Source organism: Cynocephalus volans, chromosome 8 (genome assembly GCF_027409185.1).
Source record: "Cynocephalus volans isolate mCynVol1 chromosome 8, mCynVol1.pri, whole genome shotgun sequence".
Classification (NCBI taxonomy): domain Eukaryota; kingdom Metazoa; phylum Chordata; class Mammalia; order Dermoptera; family Cynocephalidae; genus Cynocephalus; species Cynocephalus volans.
In genome coordinates, this window is record NC_084467.1 from 40,388,693 (window position 1) to 40,407,500 (window position 18,808).

General features: G+C 46.2%; 2 protein-coding genes across 4 annotated transcripts in view; both read right to left on the reverse strand.

Moving 5' to 3' along the window:
• AGBL4 (AGBL carboxypeptidase 4) overlaps positions 1–18,808 on the reverse strand; it is a 1,343,713-nt gene that overhangs the window by 189,893 nt on the left and 1,135,012 nt on the right. The window lies entirely within an intron of this gene.
• The window catches only part of BEND5 (BEN domain containing 5), a 48,293-nt gene continuing 48,146 nt past the window's right edge, over positions 18,662–18,808 (reverse strand). For all 3 annotated transcript variants that reach the window (XM_063106134.1, XM_063106133.1, XM_063106135.1), the window contains one exon: positions 18,662–18,808. This exon is cut by the window's right edge and continues 30 nt beyond it. In XM_063106134.1, the coding sequence (XP_062962204.1) occupies positions 18,681–18,808 (128 nt within the window). In that variant the 3' untranslated portion in view covers positions 18,662–18,680.

An 18,808-nucleotide genomic window follows, 5' to 3' on the forward strand; every position in this document is an offset into this window, starting at 1 on the left:
CCATGAAATGTCCAAGAAGCATCCAGTAGCTGCTAGAATCATGGGGGCGGTCACATCTGGCCTGGTGAAGGCATGTGAGACAGGAATATGCCAGGCACGTTCTGGGGACGGCGCACAGACGAGCCTGGCTGGAGCTCAGGGCTCGTGTTTAATAAAAGATTAATGAAATTGTCAAATTGACCTTGTCAGTGTCTGTTCAATCCAATTACATGGCTGTGGCCCACGTGAATGGGGTTAAAACAGAAGTGCACACAAGAGACACCAAGACAGTGGCCCTCAGGGAGATGGGATGTCAGGCCTGCCCCATCTCCCAGGCCTCATCTAAGAACTGCCTGCCACTTTCAGAGGCACAGTGTCCCAGTTCTCTGGAGAAACTGCAGCTGAACGTCCACTTCCCCCCAGAGAGGACGCTCGGCACACGCCACTGATGCCTGTGCCCTGCCAGGCTTGGACTGGGCTGGGACTCATGGTGAGCGCAGCACAGCCCCTGTCCTTGAGGAGTCCTTGGTCTGGTGGGTGAGACAGACATGGAAGCAAATAGAATTCACCAAAGCGAGCAGTGACCTGATCGTCAGCAATCCAGAGAAGGCACACTTGGATCAACCGGGACTCTGACTCTGGAAGGTGGCTGGGGGTCATGGCGGGGAGTCTTGGAAAAGATGATTCCTGAGGTGGGGAGTGACCCAGGAGCTGACCCAGAATAGAGAGAGATGGGGAGAACCATCCTCAGGGGACAGCCAGGTTTCAGACAGCCAAGGCTGTGGGGGAGTTCGTTCATGGTGCAAAAGATTGAGGTGCGGGGAGCTGTGGGGGCTGGGTCAGCAGAGGGGACACTCAGAGCAGCTTGGGTGACTAGAGAGGAGAGGCTGGTGCCCAGTGTGGTCATAGGATAAGGGCACGGTGAGTCTTGTAAGGGCAGGGTTTTCTGGGGAAAGAGCTCAACAGTCCTCTGTGCTTAGGGGAGGCTCAGTCCTCCCTAGAAGGGTCCACAGAGGCTGTATCAAATGGACATTTGAGGAAATCCATGGCATCAGCTGCAGCTTGACCGATTTCAAGGCTATGAGGGACACCTCAAGGAAGAGGCTGGGGAGAGCTTCTCTGCCAGCAGCACTGTGTCCTGGTGCTGGGGCCATCCTGCTACTCCTTTCCTCTCAGCTGTGATGATGCTTCCAGGGATCTTTTGACTGAGTGGCTCTTTCAGTCCACTGAGCTTGCTTACATCCCTTCAACAGCTAGATCTTCAACGTGACACTGGAAGACGGATATCATCATTCCCATCTTACAGCTGAGGGAACTGAGGCTTAGGAAAAGCAAACGCCCCTGCCCAAGGCTTGTTCATAATGGAGGTGGGACTCATGCCTATTTATTCTGTATTAAAATCTCATGCTCATCCCATTGCCGCAAGACTACCTTCATGGGGATGGAGGACTAAAGCTGGACGTCTTGGCATAAGCAGTCAGCAGAGATGGCTAGATCTTGACAGGCCAACCAAGGTGCCCCCAGAATCTTATTTTATTGAAAGAAAACTCTGCCAATTGCATCTCTAGGGCTCAGTGGGAGCTGCCAAACATGAGACCTACACTTGGATGTTGTTTTCAAATGATAAAATTCATGCTCAGTCAAGGATTCCTTTCAGAGCAAGTATTGCTCCATGGCCCCTCCACAGGGCCCCCAGGGAGGACAAATCCCTTGTCCCCTCCCTATGAATGACACCACTGCCCACTCAGCCAAGCCAGAAGTAGGGGAGTCCTCACTGAGTCCTCTTCTCACACTCTGCCTCTAATCAGCAACTCACGGTGGTTTTGTCCCAAATATATATTTCTGTTTTAATCCACCCCATCTGCTCCTTCATTCCCTCAATCCCTGCCTCTGCTCCAACCTTCCACATTTCTTTCCAGGACCATTAATCCAGCCTCCTAATTGTTTTCCCTAATTCCAACCTCACCCCTCTCATTCTCCATCTATAACTCACCAGAGGGGTCCTTCTAAAACACCAGTCCCACCTTGTCATTCCCTGGCTCAACACCGTTTAGTGACTCCCTGTTGTCAACTCAAAGCAAAGTCCAGGTCCTTAGCTGGCCCAGTGAGGCCCACAGCCCCAGCAGGCCCTGGCCCTGACCACCCCCGTGGCTTTGCCCCTCAGCAGGCCCCACTTAGACCCCACACTCTAAACCCTACACTGAATCTCTTGCAGTGTGGAAGGACCACTGAGCTTTCCAGTCACCCATTCACTTATTCAACGGTTGAGCCCCTGTGATACACTGGGCACTCTTCCAGGCATTGCTCTCATAGAACTTATATTTTAGCTGAGGGCAGGGGATAAAACAATATTGAAATAAATACGTCAGGATGAGAGAAAAGTAAAGCAGAAAAAGAGGACTGGAGAGTGCCCTGGAGTAGGGGGGGGTGTTGCGCTCCTTCCTTCAGCCGGGGTGGATGAGGAGAGACTTCCTGATGAGGGAGATGCGAGCAAAGAGCTGCAGGGAGCAGGGCAGCCATGTGGACGTCTCAGGGAGAGAATTTCATGACCAGAATTTCGCGACACGATCCATTCCCTCTGCCGTCATGCCTTATGCTTCCCCTCCAACCCAGCTCTCACCTGAGAATCAGTTCAGCGGTCCCCTCCTCTGGGACACATCAAGAGAACCAATCAATCCTTCTTTTATGCCCCTGGTTCCCCTACATGGCTTCAATGCCAGCCCTGTAACACTAAGATGCTCTAATTTTTCTATCTCCACCCATCCCCTCATTCATTCACTCATTCATTCATTCCTTGAACAAAACTGTTCGAGTACTCCTGGGGTGCCAGGCCTTGTGCCATGCCTTGGGGTGCATCTGCCACCTCCCCCTGCCCCATGCTCCATGAGCTCTGGGAGGCAGGGAGGAACCCTGCCTGCTGTACCTCATTATCCCAGTGCTAGCTCGGCGCCTGGCCCAGAATAGCTTCGGGTGAGTATTTTGCTGAGTGAATAAACATTTGAGATCATTTTATTGAAATACTTCAGAGTAAATTTGGGGACAGGCATTCCTCTACTCAAAAGTAATTTAATAACCACAAATGCCTTTAACACAATGGGGAGAAGAAAAAAAAATATGTGTTTCCCTTACTGCTGCTGTTCAAATAAATGGTATTTTTAATAAAGTGTCCCCATGCAGCATATAGAATGTGGCCACATGATGAAATAAATAAATACCTTGTGAAATGATGCGTTGCAAAGCAGACTTTTTCTGGTCTTTTGGTTATTAAATCTAATCACTTTTGGGCTAAGCCCCTACACTTTTTCCTAGAGGCAGGTACGCTTTTGATTAAAATGTGGGCCCCAGAGCACTTTCGCAGAGAAGGTTGAGCTATGTCCCCAGAGCAACTGCAGCGGAGGCAGCCAATGCGATGACAGGGCCAAGGCAACAACCACAATCTGCTTCTCACTTGATGGACATGTTTATCCCCAGACAGATGCACAGCAGTCACGGGGCGTATGGAAATCTTGCAATCAAGGCAAAGTCTAATTAGAAACTAAATACTCAAAATACAAAGGAAGCTACGAGTGGCAGCCGCTCTGGTCAGCTCTGGAATGTGATTATCCCACGCCAGCTCCTGCCTCAGCCCCTCGTGGACTGGACTAGGAGGAGGGAGATGTATCTTGTTGCCACACGTGGTTTCTCAGGGGGAAGATTTGCCTTTCCAGTCCAGGGAGACACTTCAGTCCACGAGCCTTGGAATCCAACGGTCTTGGATTTGCACCCGGGTTCTGCTCATTACTACCCTACTAGCCCCAGCATCCTCATCTTCATAGCGGGAGTGGTGCAACCATGCGGGGCCACCAAAGGATCAAGTAAGGGCTCTGTGGGGACTCAGTTCAGGGAAGTCACTGACCAAGTTAGACCACTTCCATTGCAATTGCCCCAGTCCCATCCCTCCAGGGGAGAATGCTCAGCTCAGGAGTGTACCCTGCCTTGGACCCAGAGTTGAGAGCCTGGGAGGGATGGGCTCTTACTACCACATCATTCTTTGTGCCCACAGGGCCCCAGGAGTAGGGCTCCTCTCAAGCCCTCTCTTAAGTACCTGAGACTGTGCTGAGCAATCAATTCTATGTTTCCAAAAGGGGTGGGCACCTGGGACAAGCTGTCTCTCCTTAGTCCAAGCAGTGCTCAGCAGCAAGGCAGCAGGTCAGGCCAGGGGCAGTGAAGGGTTAGGGAGAGGAGCTTCAGGCAACTGTGGTTAGCCCCAGGGTTCTGGCCCAGGAGCCAGCAACACTTCCTGAGCTTGGACTGGAGTCAAGAGATGAGTTAGGAACTGTTCCTGCCCTCAAGAAAGTCACAATGTAGTCAGGAAGACAGGCAAGAAGACAGCACAGGAGTGTGTAGCACCAACTTACATTCCTACCACATTTTATAGCTTAAAAAGTGCCTCCAACTGATTCCTGAATTAATCCTCTCAAGAGCCTGTGAGAGAGGATTTGATAGTGACTCCCACATGACTTTGAGCTTCTGGCCCGGGTCTGTATTGCAGACACACAGAAGAGGAGGTGCATGCAGCACAGTGCGGTGCTGCAAACGCCACGCACCCATTACCCTCCCAGGAATAATGAGTAGAACCTTTCTGTTCTCTGCTTTTTTCCTTCTGATCTCTTTTTTTCATAATTTATTTTAAATAGTTAAAACATTACAGAAGCCTCTTTTGCACTCTTGCCCATGCCACCCCTGATAGGGACTATCCCGAAGTTAGCATGTGTCCTTCCTGCCCAAGTATTCATACTCTGACTGCACATGTATATGTCCATAAACAACTGATAGCATTTTGCACATTTAAAAATTTTACATACATGGTCTCAAAATCTAAATTTTACTCTGCCATTGGCTTTTTTTACTATATGTTATGACTCTGAGATTTATTGCTGATATACATAGCTCTGGTTCATTTCTTTGCTGTATGGTATTTCACTCTATTGAAAACGTCTGTGTGTGTGCATGTGCACGTGTGCACGATTATCCTGTTGTGCACTTTGGCTTTTATTTTTCCTACCATTCTTCACTGCTTTACAAGGGAAGGAGGATTCAAGGTGAACCTTGAACATGCCTAGAATCCAACCCGGGGAAGAGGAGTGTTTCTCTGACTTTTGTCACATAGCACAGGGTCTGGTACCCAGTCAGTGCTAATTGCTTGAGGCACTGAGGCTGTGATGAAAAGAACACGGGGCTTGGTCTCAGAAGGACTTTGATTTGAATCTTGACATTCTAACTTATTAGCTGTGTGACCCTGGGCAAAAAAATCTAACCTCTCCGGGCTGTAGTATCTTCATCAGGAGAAATAATGCTAACTCCTAAACGTTCTTATTGTGATGATTAAATACATGAAATCTTCACTGTGGATCCTGATGTATAGGAGGAGCAAGAGGAGTTCAACAAAGCTAATTGAATGATTCCCAGATATTCCCAGATTGGGGCTGGGGAAAGGGCACGGGCAGCATTAGCATGCTCCTGTTGGCTGCCCTTCTCATTAAGAAAGAATGAAAGAGTGAAAAAAAAAAAAAAGAGAGAGAGAAAGAGAGAAGATAAAGCCACTTTACAACCATAATTTAAAACCCAGGAGAGCCCAATCCACCTCCAAATCTGGCCATAGTTCTATTCCATCTGTGCTTCTAATTGATCAACACTGGAAATCTCAGTAATGTCTACTTGGCCTTGGACCAGGTTCCCTGAAGGGCAGTCCCACCCTGCAAAGCCCCTCTCTGCCCTCCTGGGCCCTGTGGAGGAAAGCAGCAGGCAGGGCTACATGGTGTTAAATCCCTTCCTTTCCAAGAGATTGAAGACAATGAGGCATTCTGCTTAAATGGCCTGTAACTATGTCCCAAAACTCCTTAGCTCAGAAAAGCGCATGAATCAGCAAAATGAAAATAATTTAAAGAACCACTGGAAAAAAGAGCTCCAGCCTCCCTCCTTCTATCAGCAATGATAGCCTCTCAGTAGCAGCTCTCATCTTTCATACCCAGGGCCAGGTGCTTCCCAGGATTTTTGAGAAAGAATATATCAGAGGCTGGAAACTGTTCCCTGATGGGAGGGGGGCTGGGGGTGGGGGCAGGGGGAACAAGAGAACTTGAGAGTCCACCTCCCACCTGAAGCGCTTTGTGGTTTCCAAACCCTGCCCCAGCCACAATGATGCTATCAGGGCCATGTCTGCTTTTGGAAGTTGGTGGAGTAGGGACAGTCACACATGTGTCATAACTGAGCTGTACAAACTGAGGCTGATAGAAAGGAAGTGCCCAGCCCAGAGCCCCACACAGGTGAAGTGTGGTGTTCCTGACCAAGTGCTCAGTGCTGCCTGCTTCAATCACTGTGAAGAGAGGGCGGCACCTGTTAGTGAGCACCTACTATGTGCTCTAAAATGCTGTACCCTAAAATGCTGACACTGTTACTCTTGCTACTGAAGCTGGTAAATCAGCTCCTTACAGCTGATAAATCTCAGGACGCAGAAGGTTGAGTGGCTTGGCCAAGGTCATGCTACTGAAAAGCTATGAGCAAGGTTCAAACCCATACTCTGTTTCTCTACAGCCTATGCTGTTTCCATGGCATCAAGGACTCAGAAAAGACCTGACACACAGGTGTTTACAGCCCTGCAATCTACCCCCCTCCCCTAGACATATTTCAGCTCCCCTCTGGACTTAAGGGTGGATGCTGTGTCTGACTCATCTCTGGGGGCTGAGTCCCCACAAGGGCCTGCACAGAGCGGGTCCAGGGCACAGGAGCTGCATGAAGGAGGTGCAGTTCTGGACACGGCTGCCCTGGGCACGCCCCATCTGGACCACTGCATTGTGGTGCTCACAGCCTGGTTCCCACCTGGCAGTACCAACACTTAATGAGGAATGAGAGTGGGCACTTGCCCTCATCATTCCTCACCTGAGTCATTCCAGTAGCCTCCTTGACCCCTCTCTCCCTCCAAACCACTCACCACACTGATGCCAGCCTGGTCTTTCTCAGACACAAAGCCCAACCGTCCAGCACCTGTCCATGGTCTTCAGAGTCTAGCACCTGAGCCCGGGACCAAGGCCCTCCATGATCCAGCCCCTTTCCGCATCTCCAGCCTTGTCTCCCAACACCAACTTCACCTTCACTCCTTGAAACATCTGCCCTTCTCTGCATACCCTGCCCTCTTCCACCCCTGCCCGTTGCTCACAGTAATAATCAACATTTACCCAGTGCTTACTGCGTGTTAGGTCCACAGTAAATTCTTTAAGATATTAACTTAATGCTCATAGGAACCTGAGAAATCTATTTCATGGAAGATGAAACTGTGTCCCAAACCAAATAAGTAACTTGCCCAAGGTCACAGAGCTGGCAAGTAGTGGAGCCCAGAGTCACACCCAGGCAGGGAGAGGTCAGAGTCCTTAAACTTAACCACACCCAAACCTTTCCTTCTTCCTCGACCTGGTGCTGGCTTATTCAGACTTAAACCTGTGAGAACAAGACCAGGATGGTCTCATGACTCCCTCATGAAGGGCTTTCTTGATCCCTCAAGGCCTTAAACCCTGGGTAGAAAGAACTGCATTAGTCTCTGATTTCCCACAGCCTTTGGGTATCAGGGGCCAGGCTTCTAGGGAGATTTGTAATACATCTGTACCAGGCCTATGCTGGGCCCAGGCTCAGAGATGAACACATGGCGGCCCCTGCTCAGAGGAGCTTACAGTTCAGTGAGAAAGATGAGGGCCCAGTGAGACTCTAACAGAGGTCACCAGGGGGTGCTACAGAGCTGGGGGAGGGTCCCCAATCCAGGCTGGGGAAGGAGCACTGAAGACCTCCTGCAAGAAGGAGATGTAGAAGTAGGTCATGGAGCAGAGGAGGCAGGGAAGTTTCAGACGAAGAAACAGCTTGTGTCAATGTCTGGATATCTGAGGTAGCATATATCACGGTCGTTAGGATGCCAGGCACTGGAGTCACACAGGCTCTCATTCCAGTCCTGGCTCCTCCAGGTCATGGCTGTGCCATTTTGAGGAAGTTACTCAACCTCAAGAAGTCAGTTTCTTGTAGATGGTAACAGTATCTGCTTCACAGGGTTGCGTGAGAATTAAAAGAGTAAACAGTGCCTAGCACATAGTAAGTGATCAATACAATTAGTTAATTTAAAAATATCATCCATATCTCTATCTCCTGCAACTAGCACACAGTAGGAGCACAGCAAACATGTGTAGAGATGAATGAACAGTCTTGCCCTCAGTTTTTTGACAGCCTGGGGAAAGAGACACCTAAAAAAACACTATAATAAATGCTCTGAGTGTTGAGAAACAGGGAAGCTTGGGTGGGAGTGAGAGATGGGGAAGATCTGGAAAACCACAGAAGGAGGGAGTTCTTTTAGGAAGATGTGGAAACAGACCCTTAGAGGAAATATTTGATCTGAGTCTTTAAGCCCAGGGAGGATAAGTGTTTTTCATAGTTAATGACCCAGAAAAGGGACAAGAATGAGCTAAGGCCCCACACTGGGCAGGCCCAAGGAGCTAAGGTAGAGGGGCAAGAGCCCTGGCTGGGAGAAGCAGTGGAAGATCTGGGTGAAGGTTTAAAGCTTAAGGGTGCTCCTCTGTGGCTGGGCCAGGGACGGTGGGGCAGGGATCTATGTGTCTACAGATGGCACAAGGCAATTATAACTGTGCTGATGTATTGTTGATTTCTCCTGAGTCACTGTTTCCACATGCATTATAAGGTGCATGTGAAGGTGGGGCTGGGGTGTTGTACGAATAGACCTCCACAGCCCCTGTGATTGTTCAGACCCTAAAGTCTCCAGAAATGATCCCAACATGAAAATTCCACCTCAGCTGCAGCTGGCCACAAGTGAGCATTGCTGAGGAACTAACGGCAGAGTACCGAGGACAATGCTGTTGTGAAAGCCACCCTGGCATTTGTCCCCTATGTGACTTCTTCTTCTTGGCTGCTATGACAAGGCTGGTGGGGTCCAGTGTGATTTTTGGCTATCTGGGCTCAGTAAGGGTTTCTGAGTTAATTTTAGGTGCCCATTCCGGGGCGTGAGGAGAGCCCTTGCCCAGGTTCCTTCCAGAGAACAATCTGTGCGAGGGTCACCCAGATCCTGAACATTGATCACTTCCCTTCTCCCATGACACCACTGGCCTGATCAGGAACTCCCATGTCCTGTCCCTAGACAGGGGCCAAGGGCTGGGCTGGCTGAGCTCACTGGGAGAGAGCCGTCTTCCTAGCACTGGGACTGAGCTGCAGTGTCCCCAGGGTTTATCTTTGCTTCAATCCTCTCCCTCCAAATTTGGGGTCCTTTGCTCTAACCCAGGCCTAGATTGGGGCCACAGCCTCCTAATGGGCCTTTTCCTTTTGTCATTTATTCATTTAGTCATTCTTTAATGAGTGTATAATATATTCCAGGTGCTGGGAATACAGCAGTGAACAAAACAGAAACTGATGTTAAAGTGGATGGTGAATGTAATTATCATACAATTTGTTAATTATGCAGGTAATTCACATAAGAGGAACAGGGAGAGAAATTATTCAGATAAAAGGAAGAGAGAAAGAAAATTGACAACTCAATGTAGGCACTTGTGGACAATCCTGGTTATTGTTTGTTTGGGGTGAGTAGGGGTTAGGCAGAGGAAGGAAGTGGGGGTCCAGGTCCTTCTTTCTTCTCCATCGTGTTCTGGACACCTAGAAAGGAGCACATAATGTAACTGAAACGAGAATGCCTCACCCTGTTGATTCCTGGGATCCCAGAATTTAGTTGAATTAGGCCCTCTTCTGTGATCTCATCCAATCTACTGCCGGTCCTGGGTGGCAGGCAGAGCCAGCATGGCCATCCCATTTCACACATGGGAAAGTGAATGCCAAAGTGGTGGGACTCATCTTCGAAGTGACCCAGAATTAGGTGGCAGAGCTGACTTCCAAGCTCAGGCACCCTGTCCTACTTTCTGCCCTTCTACCCACAGCTTCTGCTAGTCATGGCCCGTTAGTTTGAAATCAACAAGATGTAATTATATGCCACTTCTCATGATTACAATATGGAGAAGCAGCATGGTTTAGAAGAAAGGTTCTCAAAGTGTGGTCCCTGGACCAGCAGCCTCAGCATCACCTGGGAACTTGCTGGAAATGCAAATTCGTGCGCCTCACACTAGACCTACTGAAGTAAAAATCCTGCAGTGGGGCCTGCCTCTTGTGTTTTAATAAGCCCTCCAGGTAATTCTGACCCAGGCTAAAGTTTTAGAACCACTGGTATAAAGAAAAGAGTGCTGGATTTTGTCTCAGGAGACTTGGCTTTAAGTTTCACTGAATAACTATGTGACTCAGGAAATTCACATTATTCCTCTCACCATCCTCAGTTTCATTATCTTCAAAATGAAGACACGTAATAGAATTGCTATGAGGAATCACATGAGATAATATGTGTGAAAGTCCTTTATATGATTAGTCAACATGGTAATAATGTAGCCATTCATTCATTCATTAGTTCAGTGAGCATTTACTGAACACTGGTCGGCTGGACCCAGGCCTCCCATGTTGGCAGCATCCCTTTTTCTCTTTTCAGAACCCCCTGGGTTATGATACAGGTCAGCAGTTCAGTTGGAAGAGACAGAGTGAACACTACTACTCTATAGGGTAGATAATCCCTCATTATATGAAAGCAAGGCTGTCTGGTGGCATGGAGGTGGGGTGCCAGTTGCAGAGCACCTCCCCAGGGCCAGTGTTTGTGCCTGGAGCTTTTTCGTTTTGTCCTCCCAACGATACAGCAGGGAGAGAACTGCTGTGCTCATTTTTCTGATAAGGGAATGGAGGCTCAGGGAGAAAGAGATGGAGCCTGGATTCAAACGTGGGACAACCTGAGTCAGAGCCCCCAACCTGTCCACAGCCAGGACTCAGCAGACTTTTACCCAAAGGACCCTTAGGGCTTCTGCAGGGACTGGGGGGAGCAGTCACACACCGCCTGTGAGTGCTGAATTTTTATTGTCTCCTGTTTCACTTTCTTCCTGAAATTGCTTCTTCTATGCTATAATCTATCCTTGTTTGTTGTTACATAAAATGTTTTAAAGTGCCAGTCAAAATTAACTCTTCTTTCCTCTTCACTTCCTCCATGTTCCCCCCCCACCAATCTTGGAGTAAAACCTAGGCGCCGGGTCAATCGGGTGTTCTTAATGTCTCATACTTCCCATGCTCCTTGCTTACTGCCAGTTCCTGTGGATGGGTCTTGAGCAGGGCTCCTGCCCCACACTGACGCCCTCATCTCCTTGTGGTCTTTGCCCAGATCTCATCTTCTCAATGAAGCCTACCCTGGGCACCCCACTAATAATATGTCCTGCCCCCTACCACACACTCTCAATCTGCCTTACCTTGCTCTACTTTTTCCTTGTTTTCATGACAATCATCACCTTCTTCTATATTTTCTCATTATGTTTACTGTTTATCTTCCTTCCCCATTCCATCCTGCCCTTACTAGATTTTAAGCTCCATGAGGGAGGATCTTTGTTTTTCTTTACTGATACGTCTCAGGCACTTAGATCAGCACTCAATACATGTTTGTTGAATGACTGAATGAATTCCATAATGACTCATGGGGGAACTTCTGGATATAGATGGTGGTGAGGCTAGGATACTGAATCTTTCTCCCCCATTGGCTTATGAAACGGAAACTGTAAACTGCCCAAATCCTCGAGTACTAGATCAGATGTGGCTGAAAGAGCACATTCTGCTGTGGTGGAAAGGACACAGGGTTTGGAGCCACATGGAAGGCATGATTCTCTAGCAGAGTGCTGGGCACAGGCTAGATATTCAGAATGTTTAAGATGAATGGTTGGAGGGATGGACAGAAAAACAAACGATCTCATAGCCATTCACATCCTTCAGGTGTCAGCTCAAATGTCCCATCTCAAAGCCCATGATCACAGCTAGGTGGAGGAGTCCTAGCTACTAGAATAACCCAGGTCAGAAAATGTGAATTACTGAGTAAAAGAGGGGTCTCTAGTGGGGGATCACATGGCTCTTTTCTTTTCTAAACTAAACATTATTATTGATAATTTGGTTAAGATACATAGGGTCATATTATAGACACTACTATAAAACTTGGAGGAAGGATGTGTTATAGAAAAAAATTCCAAAAGGACTCCTCAAATACCCAAATGTCTGCACAGACAATTCACATAGGTAGAAATTGGAAAAGCACATCTGTACAGAAAGCGAATTCACCAAACTTTACTTAAAAATTCCAAATACTGGTGAAGTTGTGGAGAAATGGCACATGCATGTCTATACTGGGTGAGATATGACTAAACCTTTTGGAAATCAATATAACAACACATAGAAAGAACTATAAAAATGGTCTTGCCCTTTAACCCCACTAGCTCACTTGTGGGAATTTAAGAAACAAACAAATGTAAGGAGGACAATCATAAATACACATAGCAAAATTACCCCTAATACCAAGAAACTAGAAACAAAACATACAACGAAGAGATAAGAAGTTAGTCATGGCCCAATGCTAGGAAGGGTATTAAAGTGATAGCTATGAAAATCAGTCAGCAGAAAGGGAAATGTTTGCCATATGATGCTAAAGGAATGAGGCAGGGTGCAGACATGGCACAAGGGGCTGGCTGACACTGGCTGCCATGGACAAAGAGGTGCTGTCTGTGGACAGAGGGACTCTCAGGAGCGAATGTGCAGTTGGGCTTGGCTCTTGGGATTATGGCTGGGTTTTCTTTTTAAGCTTTGGCTTTCTTCAAGTTTTCTTTTGTATTTTAAACACAATGGAAAAGAAGATCTCAACCAACTGGAATGTGGGGCTGAAACCAATCAGATGGAATGGAACAGGATGATTGCAAAGTCCTGTATTTCATCTAAGAAATAATTTGAAAAATTCACACAATTGGGGGAAGAGTAGGACTAAAGTGCTGTTAGGATAAAAAAGGGGAAAACGAAAAAGAACAAAAAGACTTCACATTTACTAAAGGCAGGAACTGAGGTCGAGTGGTGATCATGGGTCTGTCACAGTGGCAGGCCAGTATAATTACCATGAAAACTGCGTAATGGACAAGGTAACTGGGGCTAGGAGACTTTAAGGAACTTGCCCAATTTCCTCTAATGTAACAAATAGTGAAATCAGGATTTGAATTCAGTGAGTTTCTCTGGCTCCAAAATCGATGCTCTTTTTCTTACAACAAAGTCAACTAAAGGGACAAGTATTGTGTTAGCCAAAAAGAGGGAACAGGGGAGTGTCTGGTGACACTCCCCACACCACACACTGAATCTTACCTTATTGAACTTTATCAGCTCAATATGAGACAACTACATTGCTAAAAATGCTAATTCAAAGTCCAAGAGTAAGAAGTGACATCCTGCTGATCAGACTTGTCCTAGAGCACAGTGCCCAGTCCTGAGCCCCATCTTTAGAGGCACATCCATCAAAAAGCGCCCAGGGGGCCGAGCCGGTGGCGCACTCGGGAGAGTGTGGCGCTGGGAGCACAGCGACGCTCCCGCCGCGGGTTCGGATCCTATATAGGAATGGCCAGTGCACTCACTGGCTGAGTGCCGGTCACGAAAAAGACAAAAAAAAAAAAAAAAAAAAAAAAAAAGCACCCAGGATGGTAAAAGTTCTTAGGATTAGAGATACTGAATGGCCGGGATTATCTTACATAACCCTTGATGCAATCCTGTGAGGTAGGTATTGCTACTGGATGTACTGTCCTCCCAGAACTCATGTGGAAATCTGATCCCCAATGTTATAGCAACAGGAAACGGACTAATATAGTCCATACTAGTAAGTGGCAGAACCAGGATTTGAACACAGGGCCATGTAAATCTAGGGTCCTTACTCTCTCCCAAGCAGTCTCCCCCACATGAGAAAGGGTAGAACAGAATTTGAGCTATTTATTAGTTGGTGAAGAGAAATGATAGCCCTTTCAACTCTACAAAGGGCTATGAGTAGAAGCGTTCTGCCTGGCTTCAGAGGAGAAAATCTGAATGACTTTAGAAGTTTCAGGGACGTAGATTCTTAGCTCAACAGAAGAACATTTTAGTGATTACAGCACCTGGCTGGACTCTTGGGTAGGGCGATGAGTTCCTCAGGCCTGGAGCTATTCAACCATGGTCTGGAAAGGCATCGGCTTCCAGTGGGGATGAGATCTAGACAGAGAACCTCGAAGTTCACTTTGAACCTTAGGTTCCATGAGCCAACGTGCTGCCTGGCAGAAACTGATCAATCCTTTAAAGAGAAATGATGAAAATACCTGTTGACATGTCCATTTGCAGATATAAAAGCAAAAATTATATGCCAAAGGTAAACACATTTGTCCATGAGAAAACTAAACACAGAAATTGAAATGGATTCTGCTGAAAATGCTTACAAGTTTTAAAGTTTTACTTTCCTGCTAAGAAGACACCAAACTCTGGAGAGATGTGCGGTCTCAGTGGTAGTCAAAGAAAATATGAAGTACTATTTGTCACCTACTAAGTTGGCAAAATAATTTAAAAAGTTGTCACATCCATTAAATGTATTAAGAGTGATAGAAATGTCATCCTTTTGACACAGGTGAGACCACCCTAAGAGAACAATGGAAAATATAAATGGAAAACACTGTGCAACATAAAAATCTTCATCTGAGTTATTTATAAACAATCTAAAAATGCAAGGAAGGGCAAATAGCCGGCTGGGTGGCAGGGGGTGGGGGCTGAAGTTGGTGAGGGGAGCTGGGGAATTGAGCCTAGTCAGCATGCACGGGGGAGGCCCCCGAGTACCAAGAACTGTGGGTTAAGCACAAGACATCCAGAGTCAAAGTGTGAAAGCCAAGGTCACTGTGTGAGATGTCAGCATAGGATAGGGCATAGGATAGGGCAGGATAGGAGTACATTCAGGTGAGGAATGAACAGGTGTGGGGAGAGGAGAGAAGACGAATCCCAACATTAACACTGACGGCCATTTAGCCACTCTGGCTGGGGAACTTTAATTACATTCTCAGTCCTCCTAACAACCCCACAGCTAAACATTATTTCCTCCATTTTGCGGGTGAAGAAGCTGGTGTTAAGATGAGGTAACTTGCCTCAAGTGGGGTGGTAAGTGCTAGAATTGGGAACTGCATTTGAATGCGTCCACCTAGCTCAGGCTCACTCTACCACTGCGCTGGATGGAAGTGAGCAGCGAGGCCCTCCGTGCACTGGCAGACCCGTGGGTTAGCCTCACTGGAAGGGCCTGCACAGCTAACCAGATGGCTTACTCAACTGTAGCTTTATGTAGCTTTGTGGATGTTAGAACTGATGGTTTTGAATTTCATGGAGCAACAGGGAAACATGTTAAATAAAAAGAGAAGGATACAACCCTGATCATATGCTAATATCATAGGTATGTATAATACATATTCACACCCTTGAAAAAAGACCAGATGAGATACATTGCAATGTGAAAGCAGTGCCGTTTGGAAGGTTTTCCCTACTTTTCCAAAACATTCTATAAAGTAGTTTTCATTTCTTTATAATTACAAGAATGAATCATAATTTAGAAGTGCATATGAAAAACACACAGGCACCTAACAGTCACCAACACACTTTCCGCAGCTAGAAAATAAAAACAAGCCCCATCTTTCTGTTTCATCTGGTAACAGAGAATTTGTTGCCAGGGCTTGTGAAGACGGCACCTAAACCTCATAAACTGAGGTTCTGCCAATTCAGTATTGCCATCCTGTCTTACATGACTCACTGGCCTGTCCCAGGAATCAAAAAGAATCTAAGTGTAAAAGTAAGGGAAAAATCATTGGCGCCTAGACAGAAAGTCACCTTCTGCATTGTATCCAACTGAATATTGGGTGAACATGACTCATGAGAGGAAATCTAAGTGAGATTTTAGGACAGATCCTCAGTTATTCAAGAAGAAATTTGTTCTCAATTGCAATATCTCCCAGCACTTTAGAAGGACTACCAGTTTTTTGTTTGCTTGTTTGTATTTTTACTTAGGAAGTACTCATTCTTTCATTAAAACAGGTCTTCTAATGGCTTCTACTAAACTGGTATTTTTCAAAAGTAGCCCTTGTTTTATACACGTTCCCAGCCTTAATCCAGACCTACTGAATCAGGCTCCCCAAGCCAAAGCCCAGGAATCTATATTTTAGGTAACTCAGCAAATTCTTAAGATTGGGTAAGTTTGGGAAAGACTGTACTACACAAAATGAATTTGAGTTTTGTTTATGTATTTGCATGTAATAAAACTATGAATGCTTATAAACAGTACTATTATTCCCAGTCTCTCCAAATGGCCTGAATTAATAAGACCAATTTCCATTTACTAATTACTTAGGTTGGATCTCCCCTAAACACACATGTCTAGATTCTCAGCTCAGATCATAATTTTCCCCTCATCTTTCAGGAAGAGGTAAAGGACAAGTTTGGCACAGACCTGGATTCTGATCCAGCTCCTTGGCTGACAGCTCTGGGACCTTGGGAAAGAAATCATTTAAACTTTTCTGAGCCCATTTCCTCATATGCATGGGTAATAGAATGATGTCCTTGCCCTCATGTCGCAACGGGACACCAGGTACACAACAGGGGCTCAAAATCATGTCAGTCGTCCTAGAAACCTCCCAATTCCCCACAGAATTGGCTCTTAATAGCACGCTTCCTTTCTGCATCCACTTCTGATTTCATTTTGCCTTATATGCTAACGTCTGCATGGATCTTCATTACTTACAGAGCCCTTTTCCCAGATATTATAAGGATTACTCTCCACAACAACCCTGAGTTAGGGATCATTATCTCCACCTTAGAAGAAATGAGGCCCAGAGAGGTCAAGCAACCTGCCTGGAAATGGTAAAGCCAGGATTTGAACCCACATTCTACGACCTTTCACAGCCCTTTTCTGTCTCTAACAGAAGCATCATACATTACACATACGTCACATATGTCATAGCATTTTTATTAGATATTTTCACAGCCATTTTCCGCCACTAACAACTAAAAGCATCTATAAAGCGGGTATCATGTTGTATTAGTCTTCAAAGGGAAATGCATTTTTGTATTTGTATTTGTATCTGGGTATTCGTATCTTCACCATGCTGAGGGAGGAAAGCAGATGAGCTCAACAACGACTCACACTTTTTTCTAGTCTCTCATGCATTCCGCACTACTCACGCCCCAGTTGCCCCATGACATTCAAATGGACATACTTCAACCATGAGAATTTATTGAACATCTACTAAGTGTCAGGAACTTTACTTACCTCATGAAATGAGTTAACCTATGTCACTCACTTAGAAAAGTCCTGGCACATGTTAAGTATCTGTTATTATTATCATTTACTTATCCACATAGCCTGTGAGGTAGGCATTATTTTCCTCACTATGCTGATAAGGATTCTGAAAGTTAAGGAATTGGTTCAAGATCACACTGCTAGCTTGTGGAGAATGAGGAAAATACCATAAAGGGAAATTCACATCTAGCAAGCATATTTTCACGTTACCTAGGTTTATTTTGTTTACAAAAGTTCTCAAAGTGGCAGCCACCTCCGCTACTTACCCCGGTGACCCTCAGCTTTTGCTTACAGACCACCAATTAATAAATAAAGCATTAGAGAAACCACAGACCAAAGTTTTCCAGTGAATGGCTAAAAGCTGATAATCAAAAATGAAGGGAATAACAACTGCCGACGTTTACTGAGCACTTTACATATATGTTATCTCTAATCCTTACAGCAACTCTGCAAGTTAGGTATTATCTCTTTTAAGGAATAGAAAACGGAAACTCAGAGAGGTTTGATTAAGCCACAAACAAGCAGGGAGCCGGCCTTGGAACCAAGAAGCATCGGCCCAAAGCCCTGGTCCTTCCCAACACACCATCTTACTTCACAGGCGCTACGGAAAGGAAAGTGCATGTCAGCAGGAAGCTCAAACGTGTGCAGAAGGTGTGTCGGGCACTTCAGAAACTCAGTAACTGAATAAGGCATGAGATAAATCATGTAACTTGAAAGATGGTTTGAGATACAAGACAGGATGAACAAACTGACACCAGGTGACATTGCCCCTACTTCCTGAACCACATCTAACGTTATCACCCCTCTACACCCCTTTTCAAAGATTGATTCAAATTATCACAAAAGCTAAATCTCAGATTATTTTGAGTGTGAAACGCGACTGGTTTAAGATATGGACTTTGAAGTCAGAGAAAGTAATCAGCTTTGGAGACAGCCCTTCAGACCCGCAGACAGCAGCCACATCCCCTACCTCTCCTTCAGCTTGAATGTTCCTCCCCTGAAAGAAAGGACATTCCAGGCAGCACGACACATGGCTCGCTTTCACTGTACACGTAATATTCTAAACAAATGAGGATAATGATTGTCTACATCAAAGAATTAATGAAGCTTTATTGCAGAACAAAATAGAGGAACAGAGATAGAAGTCCTTGCGTGGTAAAAATATTGGTTCCAATCCTGGTCAAGCGACAGACAGTGCAGAGACACTCTGTCCCCCTCTGAAAAGAGTGCTTTCCCCATCCCCACAACGACACCAGCAACAGGTGCTGCCTCAGTCTCAGCAAATCCATCTGCCTTCTTTGGAGTAGGAGTCTGAGTTCAGAGCAGGCCGCTGACCCCAGAACCCTACTGGCTCCCTGCTCACACACGCCACGCACGGTGGGGTCTGATTTGGACGGCACCATCACCCGCAAGTCACACGCCACACGAGAAAAACACAAAGGCTTTATGAAAAATCCAAAGTTTATTGCAAATTGTATTTTGCTTCCCTTCTTTCTTCATTTTTACAGGATTTATTGATATCCATGATTTTTTCACAGATGTACTTGTTGACTTTGGAGAGTCTCTGTGCAATTTCAGTTTCATCCACAG